The sequence below is a fragment of the Geotrypetes seraphini genome, chromosome 6 (assembly GCF_902459505.1).
Source record: "Geotrypetes seraphini chromosome 6, aGeoSer1.1, whole genome shotgun sequence".
Taxonomy (NCBI): Eukaryota; Metazoa; Chordata; class Amphibia; order Gymnophiona; family Dermophiidae; genus Geotrypetes; species Geotrypetes seraphini.
Genome location: NC_047089.1, coordinates 113946345 through 113959703, shown reverse-complemented (window position 1 = coordinate 113959703; position 13359 = coordinate 113946345). Strand labels below are relative to the sequence as shown.

Here is a 13359-nt window from a genome sequence, read left to right as displayed (position 1 = left end):
TTGAACCCCAAACTTTGGAGGAACCAAATAGTCTGTTGGGTTGCTACCAGGGCCGGATTTAGATGAAAAGAGGCCCTATGCTATTTCACTTATGAGGCCCTTTCACCTCCCATTTTTAAGTTTATAAATTACATGAGAGATAATAAAATACATCATTACTCTGATATATGTTAAATGAAACATGTTATTGGTACTAACCTCTATAAAAAATGTGACACGGATCTTGAAGCACTAGGCTGAAGCCTAGTTAGCCTATAGGAAAATCCGGCCCTGGTTGCTACAATAACCCCTTGAGATATTGAATCTTTGATGAGCCAGTCATCCAGTTATGGGAACACCTATAGACCATGGTTCCGCAGAGCTGCTGCTACTACAACTAGGCACTTGGTGAAGACTCTTGGAGATGATGCCAAGCTGAAGGGTAGCACTCTGTATTTGAAATGCAGATTTCCCACCCGAAATCTGAGGAACTGTTGAAAGGCTTGATGAATGGGAATGTGAGTGTAAGCCTCTTTGAGATCTAGAGAACATAACCAATCGTTCTGATCTAGAAGGGGATATAAGGATGCCAGAGACAACATTCAGAATTTTTCTTTGACTAAAAATTTGTTGAGCAATCTGAGATCCAAGATAGGGTGCAGATCGCCCGGCTTCTTCGGAACTAGGAAGTAACGGGAGTAAAAAAACCCTGCTCTGCTGTTTCAAAGGAACTTCCTCGATGGCATGGAGATGAAGCAGAGCTTGAGTTTTCTGAAGAAGAAGGGTTGTCTGCAATGAATTGGAAGAATACTCTCTTGGAGGAAGATCTGGTGGAATAGGGAGGAAATGAAGAGAGTATCCTTCAGCACCCAGAGGTCTGATTTAATGATCTCCCAGCGGTGGTAAAAATGATGGAGATGACTTCCAATGGCAAGGGGAGAGGACAGAGGCAGAACGATGGAGGTTATACTCTGTATTAGATGGTCAAAAAGGTTGAGAGGCCTTAAGCTCAGCAGGAGTCTGAGGTTTTTGCTGTCTTTGCTGCTGCTGTTGTGGTTTTTTCTTAGGAGGCATTTGTGTATAGGGAGCTGCTCTCTGTGGAAAACGCCTCTGGTAAGATGAAAGAGGCCTGAAGTCTTTGGAGGTAGAAGGCTTTGGCTTCAGTCGAATGATGGAAGCAAATGATTTCTCATGTTCAGACAATTATTTAGTAGCTGCGTCTATGGAGTCATCAAACAATTCATTGCCCTGGATCTTGAAGATTGGAGTCCATGTCTACAGTGCGGAGCCAGGCTAGCTGGCGCATTGCCACTGACAAGGCAATGACCTTCGAGGAAAGTTTAAATACATCATTGAAGGAGATGCATGCGGAGTTGAGCCAGAGTGGTAGTCACATGCTGAAACTCTAGAAGATGATGTTGAGGAATATATTTGCAAAATTAAGGCAGGATGTTAACCAAATGCTTGAAATAAGAAGTGAAAATAAAATTGTAATTCAAAACACTAGTTGCCATAAGATAATTTTGATAGAAACGATGACCAAATTTTTCCATAGTCCTGCCGTCTCTTTCAGGAGGGACAGTGGCATAAACTTTGGCAGGATTGGTCCTTTATAGAGAAGATGCCACGAGAAGGGACTGATGGGATAACTGAGATTTCTTGAAGCCCTTGCAGTGGACCATCCTGTAACGAGATTCCAGCTTTCCTGGTACAGCAGGAATGGAATAAGGTGTTTCAAGATTCCGCTTGAAAGTTTGAGAAAGAAGTCTATTGATGGGCAACTTAAGAGACTCCGCAGGAGGACAAGACTTACCATTTCTTCTAAATACTCCGTAGAGCAGCGGTCTCAAACACGCGGCCCGCGGGCCACATGTGGCTCTCCAAGTTTTATTTGCGGCCCGTGGTCTGGACTGGATAATTCCTTCCTTTTGGAGCAGCAGCGGGTCTGGCCGGTTCATTCCGTTCAAAGCCGCGGGTTGGCGGCTCCTTGCGCTATTCGCTCCTGCATCGGAAGCCTCTCTGACATCACAACATCAGAGAGGCTTCAGACGCAGGCGCGGATCTCGCAAGGAGCCGCCACCCGCGGCTTTGAATGGAATGAGCCGGCCAGACACGCTGCTGCTCCAGTGGCGTACCAAGGAGGGGAGCGGTCCGCACAATTGGTTACCCTCCACTGTTCGTCATAGAGTGCGGCTCGCGGCTCGTCTAGATACAGGGGTGCCCAACTGCTTCCCTTCCCTTCTCACCGCCAGCACCATGCTCTATGATCTCCCTGCTTCTCTCGCCGCCCGACCTCAATTCTGACGTCGAGAGGACGTTCTGGCTAGCCAATCGCTGCCTGGAACGTCCTTTCTGACATTAGAATTGACGTCGGGCAGCGAGAGTTGGTCGGCCCCGTGGAGATCTCGGCCTGTTCCCGATGGCACCAGCCTATTCCCTGGCAGCAGTGGCATGGGGGAGGGCAGGAAGGAAGAAGGAAAGAAGGGGGGGGCAGGGAGCCAGAAGGAAAAAAGAAAGAAGGGGGGGACAGGGAGCCAGAAGGAAAAAAGAAAGAAGGGGGGATAAGGAGCCAGAAACAAAACAAAAAATGGGACAAGGAATCAGAAAGACAGACATAGAAAAAGAAAGAAAAAGTTGGGAGAGGGAATGAGGTCTGGAGGAGGGGAAGCATACAGGAGGCTGAAAGAAGAGAAGAAATATTGGATGCACAGTCAGAAGAATAAAGTGCAACCAGAGACTGATGAAATTACCAAACAAAGGTAGGAAAATGATTTTATTTTCAATTTAGTAATATAAATTTGCCAGTTTTGAGAAAGAAAATATATTAAACTTTAAATGTGAGTGCTGCAGAAAAAATAGAGTACTTGGAGGGCCGCAGAAAAAATAGTTAATGTCTTATTAAAGAAATGACAATTTTGCATAAGGTAAAACTGTTAAAGGAAAGTTTTATAAACTATAAAGAGTTTAACCTCATGCAAAATTGTCATTTCTTTAATAAGACATTAACTATTTTTTTCTGCGGCCCTCCAAGTACCTACAAATCCAAAATGTGGCCCCGCAAAGGGTTTGAGTTTGAGACCACTGCCGTAGAGTATTTGGAATCAGAGTCCAATGTAATATTGTGTTCCTTACTCATTTGACATAGGAAAGAAGAAAAATATATCTGCTCCAAGGAAGGTTGACCTCGATGGGAAGAAGATGACCTTGAGGCGCCTTGCAAAGCAGAGAACGAAGGTGAAGCTTCTCTGGAGTACTGATACTTGAGGTCTGAATATTCAGGTATAGATGACTCACTGAGAGAATGGATAGAATCCCTTGCAGGAGAAGAAGCATGGGTGTAAACCTCTGGAGGTGGTGTCCTCAACTTCGGAGTTGGAGGCCTCGAAGAGTCTCAAGGCCTGGGGAAACGAGGCCTGTCTCTAGAAGAGGACCTGTGCCTCAATGGATGCCTCAACTGATGTGGGGAACTGTGCCTCGAACCAGGCAGGTCCAGCTGAGAGGAACATCAAGGAGTCTTCGCCCTATGCCTCATAAAGGGTGACGCCTTATACAAGGAAGGAGGGCTAAAGGCTGGAGATTGAGATCGAGACACAAAAAAGGACAGAGGTATCTCAAAGCACTGACAAGGACTCAGCTCCTTGAGTAGCGTGCTTTACTATAGATGAGACACTCGACTCCTTAGATACGAGTGTGTAGAATCCTCTTGAGGCACTCCTAAGGACTCGACTCCTTGTACAGAGGGGTAGATTCAACTCGAGGCACTGCCAAGGACTCAATTCTTTGTGATATTGCTAAGTGCTTAGACTGGACTTCAGGAAGCAGAGTCGAGGTAGGAGTTTGTTTGGCAAGCATATTACCAAACTGCCAATCCATAATGGTCTGGATCATAGCCTCAAAAAATATGACACCGAAACTTGAGGATCTGGTACATATGGTGTGGCTATAGTCTCCGAGGAAGAGGAGGTAGAACAACTCTTCAACTTTGAGGCATGCTTCTTGGGCAGCTTGATAACCACTGTTGGTACCTGACCTGAGGGAGGCAGTGAGGCATGCGTCTCCTCAGGAGAAGTCTTAGCATATTTGCCCAAAGGACGAGGACCCGCCAAATGAGGAGGGTTTGATTAAGGTCGAGGTCGAAGGCGGAACCCCTGTGAGAAGCTTGACCAGATTCGAGGTCAAGGTCGAGACCAGGGTAAGTGGATCCATAACACCAAAGAGTTTCTCCACCTGAACTCAACAACGTTTGATGGCTCAAGGTTGAAGGGTAGCACAGTAGGCACACTACTCCGGATGATGGTCAGGTCCCAAACACTGAACACACCACCTAGGTGGGTCAGTGAGGGAGATCGTGTGTTGGCAACGGCTTCTTGAAGCCTGTGACTGCTCGGGACATAAACAGAAAAATAGCTTTAGCAAGATCGAAGCCCGCAGGCTGAGGCCGTGAGGCAGGCCCCGCTGTGACATAAATGAAAAATTAAATTAAAGTTGTTTTTTTAAAAAATGAAAATGCTCAAAGAAACACAGCGACCCTGTAAAATAATAAAACATGAGTCACGGTGAAAGAAGGCACGAAGCAGAACTGAGTCTAGCGCAGAGTGTCGAAATAGGACTTCTTGGCTCTGCGGAAAACTGAGAACTGAGGAGACGCGCGCCCTGCATCGGGCAGGAAGGCACTCGCGCATGCGCAGTGTGGCAGTCGCAAACTTTCTAAAGTTCTTCAAGGAAGTCTGCTTGCGAAGCTGTCCGCATCCGGGCTCCGTGGATGACGTCACCCACATGTTGAGAATAGGCTGCCTGCTTGTCCTGGGATAACAGAGAAAACTCGGCAATAAATAAAATGGAGAGCAGAAATGAAGTGATGTCAGTATAGACAGAAGCTTTGCAGGTAAAGCAGTTCCAAGGGTCCAGGACAGACAGAAATGGATGTTGCGAATTTAGGCGAGATTTAAGTTAGAAGAAAGCCCTTACAACATTTGGAAAGTGGCAGCAAACAAACAGTTGATCAATGTGTCAGTGAGGGAAGCAGCTAGAAATGGTCAGGAGACAACTGTGGTAAATCAAAAGCTAAAACTCTAGATGAGCTTAGAATGGTAGATAGTGTGGAATAGAAATATTTAAAATAAATAAAAAAACAAACAAACAAATCCTGATGAACCTGTGCTTTAGGGACAGGATTAGCAAACAACAATCTACAGGCTTAAAGGGAATTTTAAGCTACTGTGAAAAGCCTAATACCTGCCTGTATATAAATGTCTGTTATACAGACAGAATGTTGCTGCCTTAAGAAAGGAACTGTTTTGTGATCTGTCAATTAATAGTCTTGTAAGAAAAAGGAAACATACCCCCTCTTCTACAAAGCCGCACTAGCGGTTGCCACGCAGCAACAGCCCTGAAGCCCATAGAGATTTAAAGGGCTGCAGGGATTTTGCCGCACGGCTTTGTAGAAGAGGGGGATTGTCTCTGGAAACCTACCTGACAACTTGGAAGTTTTGGAACTAGAATATCCCAGGCCACAAAAACACTCTTACAACACTAAACTTAACACATTTCTCCATTACTCACCAGGACTCGATTTTCTCCTTCTCCCTCTCCTAGCAACCTGTTGATGTTGATAGATTGCACAAACTCAGTTGTCAGAAGCTTCCGCAGCCTCTGCAAGGCCCACATTCGGTGTCCAGCAGCTGTAAATTATATAAAGTTATAGGAAACAAAACAGAACGCATATATTTTCCCAGTTAAAGATCCTTTAAAATAAATGTCATTCTTACCTAGGGCACTTAGCTGAGCACAAGCTGCAAGAGAGGCTGCTAGGCGAGGAACTATACATCGGTTGCAAGCAAAATTAAGGCGGAAATCCAGCAAACATGTTACCAACTCCATTGAAGGACATGAGAGGATGCATCGATCTGAAAGAAGATCTTTAGGACCTGCAAAAATAAAAATTTTCTCTAATTTGGTCATTAGATTTTAGCTGAGATATGAACTCAGGTCACAACCCAAAATGAAGTACATATATGGGCTCATTTTCAAAAACAAAAAATGTCCAAAATATGGCATAAAGGTGCAGATGGACATTTTTCTTGTCAAATCCTTCCAATTCGCTATTTTCAAAATCTATTTTCTAGATGGATATCTATTGTGCTTGTCTGCAGTGTGTCTAAATCTCAAGGGGGCATGTTAAAGGTTTGGTGTGGGCAGGACTAGAGTAGGCTTATGACTTCGATGGCTTTATACATTCAGGTCACAATTTAAATGGCTGTAGCTAGACCTGTTTTAATAACAAATATGTGCCAAAATGTTGGACAAACTAACAGATGACCATTGGAGGGATGAAAGCATGACCCCCCTTTTCACACACACACACACACTCCCCCAGTGGTCACTGACCCCCTCCCACTTCCCAAAGAGATGAATGAAACAGTACAAACCTGCCTGTATGATAGCTACAGATGTTATTGCCAGTCCTAGTAGAGCAGCAAGCAGTTCCTGAAGTAGCTTAGTGGGTGATATAGTCAACCATAGAGATGGGGACTCAGGCCCAAATCCTACTCTAACTACCACATTTAGGGCTAAATTCTCAAAACAAAATCTGCCTTTAATGTGCTTGCTAAATAATAATAATAATTTATTTCTTGTATACCGCTATACCAAAAGTTCGAAGCGGTTTTTATCTTTATTTTTATCTCTTTGTTATTATCTCGCTGATTCTACATCTTGGTTCTTATTGAGGACTTGAATTAAAGTTAAGCTATATTAAGTAATATCGAATTAGTGGATTAGTAGGATATAATTTATACTGTTCTTTATTTGTTGCTTAACTTTATCTTTCTGTACAAGTGATAACTTGATTGTAAATGAAAATTGATAAATAAATAAAAATAAAAAAATTGATGGTACGAAGCTTCCATAAGACTGAAATACATTTCTTGAATAATAGATGTGTGTTTTTCCAGGGTCAATTGTTTGTCAAGAGTTACACCTAGTATTTTTATAGATTGTTCAATTTTGTATTCTCGTCCGCTCACTTGAATCAAATCTTCTTTTATCCTTTCATTGGGAGTTGCGAGAAAAAAATTGCTTTTTTCAGTATTTAATTTTAATTTAAAAGCAATCATCCAAAGCTCAATTTGATTTAAGATATTAGCTAAAAAAATTAATAAAATCAGATGACAAACAAGTTAGTGGAATCACAACAGTGATGTCATCTGCGTAAATATAAAAGTTTAGCTTTAGGCTATGCAGTAAATTGCCCAATGAAGTGAGATAAATATTAAACAGAGTCGGAGACAGGGGGAAACCCTGAGGTACTCCACAGATGTTGTTCCAGCTGTAAAATAGATTATCATCCTTGAATACCCGATAAGATCGTTTGCCTAGAAATCTCTGGAACCAATTATAAACATTTCCTGTAATACAATGAATTCTAGACTATCCAATAGAATGGTATGATCTACCAGGTCAAAAGTGTAGCTTAGGTCCAGCTGCAAAATCATAACACTGGTACCTTGACTAAAAAGAGAGTGGAAGTGTAATAGGTTCCAGCTGATTTAGCGAGCACATATTTTAGCAGTGGATTATCAAAACGGCTTACCAAGGTCTTTGTGAGCTTTCTAGCAGTCTCCGACACTGCTATGCAAATAGGCTCTTCAAAATTTAAATTAGCACTCTGGTATATTCTTAAAAATTGCCGAGCTATTCTCCAAGAGCAGCATCAGTTTTTGGTGACAAAAATCAACCAGTACAATGCCAACAGTGAAAAACACATCTCTGACGTGTATTTTGACATGTAATAAATTTAAAAAAAAAATCCAAAATTAAAGTTTGGCAGGAGAGATGCCCTCTCTCTCTTGCCATATCACCGACAACCAACTCCCCAACCCCCCTTGGCAGCGGGAGAGATGCCCAATCTTTCCTGCCCAACCAACACACCTCCCTGCAGAGGGAGAAATGCCCAATCTCTCCCACCACAAACTGACACCCCCCTGCAGTGGGAGAGATGCCCTATCTCTCCCGCCGCCAAACAACACCTTCCCAACCCCCCTTGGCAGCGGGAGAGATGCCCATGCTCTCCTGCCACCAGGCAACACCCCACCCCCATGCCTCTGATGACCCACACCCTCTCTCACTTACCTTACTTTAGATTGCTGGCCGGAGGGATGCCTACTCCCTCTGGCCAGCTGGCCCACCTCTTAAAAATTGCAGGCCTTCCCTGGGGCCTGAGGCTGCCAAGGGGTGTGCTTGGTGATGGGAGTGATTGGGCATCTATCCCGCTGCTGGGAGGTATGTTGGTTGGCAGCACTGTGTTGGGCATCTCTCTCGCTGTTAGTTTTGGGATTTTTTGCATTTATTCTGCGCATATGCCCCTCTCTATCACCAGCGATGGGCACATGCAAATTTAGCGAGTCTTCACTACTCTCCACCAACCTGATTTGCATGAGCATTTTTTGGAGAATTACATTACATTACATTAGTGACTTCTATTCCGCTCGTACCTTGCAGATACAAAGAACCTAACTGGACATTTCCAGGAACATTACAGTTTAGGTATTAGGATTACAATGAAGCTAACTGGATATTTCCAAAAAGATTTGCAAGTTAGGTAGTGGAATACATGGTTGACACTTAAGAGAAAAAAAAATTACAAGATGGGGTGAGACTATTACAAGAGAGGAGAAGGACAAGGGGAAGAGTTAAGATATCTGGATAAATTTTTTGAATAGCAGAGTTTTGATTTCTTTTCAAAATGATTTGAAGTTGCTCGTTGTTGTCAGTAAGTTGGAGATGGGGTGGTCAAGTTTTGCTGCCTGCGTTGCTAGTAGGTTGTTATACATCTTCTTGTACCGGGTACCTTTGAAAGGGGGGGTAAGTAAATGGGGTTTGAGTTCTTCTTTGCCTAGTAGTAAGATTTTGATTTAGGCGGTTGTTTAGGTAAATGGGAGCAGTACCATTTATAGCTTTGAATAATAGACAGTATAGTTTGAATTGAATTTGTGCTTGTATTGGTAACCAGTGTGAGTCCAGGTAGGCAGCGGTGATGTGGTCATATTTACTCAGAGAGTAGATTAATCTGAGAGCTGTGTTTTGTACAGTCTGTAGTTGTTTTATCATGAATGCAGGGCATGGTAGATAGAGGATATTGCAATAGTCCACTAGACCTAGGACTAGGGATTGGACTATGAGCCTATATTGCTCTATGTCAAATAATTTTCTTATTTTTCGTAGATTTCTCATGGTTAAAAATGTCTTGTTAATTTGGGCCTGCATTGTGCAGCATCTATCTATCAGCATTCCTAGGAGTTTAAGTTCGGACTGTATAGGGTATTTGGAGGCATTAATTTCTAATTCTGAAATGGAAGGGGTTTTGGCCTTTTCGAGCAAAATAAATTTTGTTTTGTCAGTTTAGTTTCAGTTTGTGGTCTATCATCCATTTTTCCACTGCTTCTAGTGTTTTTTTCAGTTTTTCTGTTGAGGTGGGATCTGGAGAATCAAAGGGGTGGAGTATGGTAATATCGTTTGTGTAGCTGAAAGATGTTACATTTAGGTTATCTAGAATGACTCACTATTTTAAAATCGCTAGCATAACGGCTGCAACTTGTGCAAACTGACTTCTTTCCCAAAATTTGCCACAATGAAATGTAGAAAAGTATACAAACCCAGGTGCAGAAGGGCTGACCAGGTCAGTGCCCAAAACAATAAGTTAGCTGACTACCCTGTGAGTAGGGATGAGGAAATGGAAATAGAACAGGAAAGCTTAGACTTACCTGAAGCAATCCCAAAGCCAGGCAGGAAGAATCTGCCTTGCTATTGTCCGGTGCCTATTAGGCAGAAGGCAGATCAGCAGGGTGCCCTGAAAGAAATGATACAAGCAGGGAGAAGAAAACTCTTCCCCCTGCAGCTACAGGGGAGTGGTTTCTTCCCTCTGCTTATCCCGAGGCTCTGTAGAAAGCTCAGGAGGACGGGGGCGGAAACAGGATGGATAGTGTTGGAGAGAGAAGCAGTGCAGGGACAGAGAGCCCAGCGTGGGGCTGACCTTCCTAAGGAACAGCCAGGACGATGGTTGGAGTTTGATTGGGATATTGCAGAAGAGCCAGAAATGAACTCTGCTCTGGAACCCAGTGGTATTGAGCCCATGCTGACTGAGGAAAGTAATGCTCCAGTTGATTACCAACATGAACCCATGGAGATAGCATAATTCCTGTGAGTGAAAAGGGAATGTCTTTTTCTTACCTATTTGCTCCTCTGTGACTTTCACTGAGGGTATGAGTGCATGTTTAGGACACAGGCGGTAATATTAAGAAGGGTAAAGTTTACTGTCCAAGTAAAGCACCAGCGCCGATATCAGTGCTTGAGTGTATCTCAGCTTAGCTAAACAAAGGCTGGGCAAGGAGAACAGCTGAAGAACTGTGGTATCAGGTTAATAAACCTCCGTGCCTGTTCACAGCTGCAGTTCTGTGAAATGCAAGTAAGTCTGCCTGCCTTAGCAGTCCGGGGAAGAACGCTGAGCTGAAGACTGCTCTGTTGTGCTGTGTAAACTCAGGTCAGCCTTACTGAATAAGTTCAGTTAGCCAGTTGCACTAAACGGTGATAGAACAGAAGGACTGGGGGTCACGTGATGGCTGGTTCCTGAGCGGACGTTCGTGCACGGAGCTCCGCTCTGACTTCCCCGATTTCTCCCCATAACGGATCGTCCATGGCCGGAATTTAATTTCTTTTTGCCTTGCGGGAGTTGGCCAGTGTCGGGGCTCGGTGGAACATTCGGGGACGCGCAGCTTGACTCCTTCTGCGGCGGGGCATGCCGCCAAAAGTTTCACGGCCAGCAAAAGTCAGCGGGAACCCGGCGTACAAAATGGCGGAGACTCAGACCGACGCTTCGGCGGCCCACTCTTCTGAAGACATGCTGCAGGTCTCCATGAGGCATCTCTCGCAGTTGCTAGACGATAAACTGGCTAAACTGCATGCCTCCATGGATGACCTTAAGGATTCTTTGGTGGGGCAGGCGGCACAGCTGCAGCAGGTGGAGGAGAGACTGTCGGCCCAGGAAGACCGGGCGGGGGTGGCAGATGGCAGGATTGCTTCTTTAGAGGCCAGCGTTTGCCAATTGGAAGACAAGGTGGAGGACCAGGAGAACAGGGCACGTCGAAAGAACCTTCGGCTGATTGGAATCCCGGAGAGTGTTAAAGATTCTGAGCTCCTGCACTTGGTTGAGCAGTGGTTGCCCAAGGAGTTGGGCCTGCTGGATAAAGAGGGCCCTGTGGTGGTGGAGCGTGTCCACCGCGTGGGGCAACGCAGGGACTCTGACGGCAATGGCAGACCTCGAGCTGTGCTGGCCCGTTTTCACAACTATGCTGTCAAGGCCCGCTTGCTCGACCTCTTTAAAAGATCTCGCCATCTGGTCTATGAGGGCGCTAAGCTACTGATTTTTCAAGATTTCTCTACCAAAGTGGCAGAACAGCGGAGATCTTTCACGCCTTACTGCTCTCAACTGTCGCCCGAGGAATTTGATTTGCCTTCCTATACCCGGCTAAGGTGCGCTTGACCTATGAGAACCGCACCTTTACGGTGTCTAAGGCGGAAGAGCTGAAGCGCTTTGTCGAGAGCCTCCCTGCCTCGTAACATGACTGCTTACCTTGGATGATTCTTGCTGTGGGAGGAGCGGGAGAGCTCAGGTCTTAGGTTGACACTTTGGGCCTCCCTTGCTTCCATGGGGTTTTCTCCTGAATGGGGGCTCTCACTGTTCGTCTGGCTGTTGTCACTGTCCTCTGGATGGAGTTCCTCTGGTTGGATATTACCCTCATATCTTCTGTCCTGGGGAGTCGGAACTTTTCCTGGACAGCTTGGAGAGAGGTTGTGGGGCTGCCTCCCCGTACCAGCTTTGGAGCTTTCTTGGCCATCTACTGGACATCTCTTGGATATCTTGTGAACTCTTTTGGATTTGTTGGGGGGCCAGCCGCCTTCTTCTGTTGAGAGGGTGTGGTTTCCCCGGTTTTCCTGCTCTTCTGATTTCTGACTTTTTGATTCTCGGCCTTTTATTTGGTGTTTAGGCTACCTTCTTTGTTCTCAGTTTTTGCACTGCTTTCTTATACCTGGGCCATGGATGAGCGTGGCATTTGTTGTTGGAACTGATTCTGGGAGGGGGTTGGGGGGGGAGGGGGAGTGTGAGTATCTGTGTTTGCTTGTTGGGGGAGTTGGTGGTATGAGAGTGTGGTTGTTCGTATGGATCGGGGATGGGGTGCTGTGGCTATGGGGGGATGGAGGATGGGAAGCTTTGCCTGTAAGGGGGGGGGGGTTTGTTTGGAAGAGTTGGCTGTTTGGTTGGGGGGTAGTTGGGGGGCGGGGTTGCATCCTGGGAGTCTGATCCAGTTTGATTCTCTGTATGAGTGGGCGGAGTGCCGGCGCGGCTGGGAGGCCGGTACTGCTGTCCCGAATGATCTGTGGTCTTCTTTGTACCTTTTGGGTATAACCGATACTTATGAGTGGGGTTAAGGTTGCTAGCTTTAATGTAGATGGATTGCACTCCCCTGTGAAGCGCAGCAAGGTGCTTCAATACTGTAGGAAACTGCAGGTGGATGTCTTGCTTCTTCAAGAGACACACCTTAGTGCTCCTGAGCATGCTAAGCTCCGAAGGGATTGGGTAGGTGAGCTGGTATGTGCTTCCTTTAATAATAGGCAGAGAGGTGTCGCTGTGCTTTTTAATAAGAAACATACTTGTACGCTGCACAAAGTGATTTCTGACTCTGAGGGTAGATATGTGATATGGGCAGGAGTGTTTATGGGACATAAATAAGTTTTTTGCTCTATTTATGCCCCCAATGTGTACTCTCATCGTTTCTTTTCTGTTTTGGTTGCTGCTCTTGCCCCCTTCTCTGAGTACCAATTAGTGCTGGGTGGGGATTTTAATATTACTGCTGATCCTCTTATTGATTGCAGGCCTCCTAAGCCTCGTTTGCACCAGGGGGAACACAAGGGGGTCAACTTTGTCACTTCGCAGTTGGGCCTTGTGGACCTGTGGCGTACGCTCCATCCAGATGAATCTGATTTTACTTATTTTTCTCAAGTGCATAATGTGCATAGTAGATTAGACTACTTGTTAGTAGCCCCATCCTTATTATCTGGAATCCGGAGAGTGATGATTGAAGATGGCGTACTTTCCGATCATCACGTGGTCTGGATGAAGCTCCTTGATCCCCAGGTGCCCCAGAGGACCTTGTCTGGATGGAGAATGAATCCCACATTGTATGAAGATAATGATTTTCGAACCTTCTTGGAGGAGCAATGGGATTCTTATCTAACAGACAATTCCTCTTCTGATGTTTCTGAGGTAGTGTTCTGGGAGGCCAGTAAAGCTGTGTTACGGGGTAAAATTATGGCTTACACTTCCCA

The 13359-nt window shown here is 45.2% G+C and overlaps 1 protein-coding gene across 1 annotated transcript in view; it reads right to left on the bottom strand.

Annotated features, from left to right (window-relative positions):
* The window catches only part of HERC2 (HECT and RLD domain containing E3 ubiquitin protein ligase 2), a 3346202-nt gene that overhangs the window by 661044 nt on the left and 2671799 nt on the right, over positions 1-13359 (bottom strand). Inside the window, 2 exon segments of the mRNA XM_033948978.1 lie at positions 5542-5660; positions 5748-5906. Coding sequence (XP_033804869.1) covers positions 5542-5660; positions 5748-5906 — 278 coding nt within the window.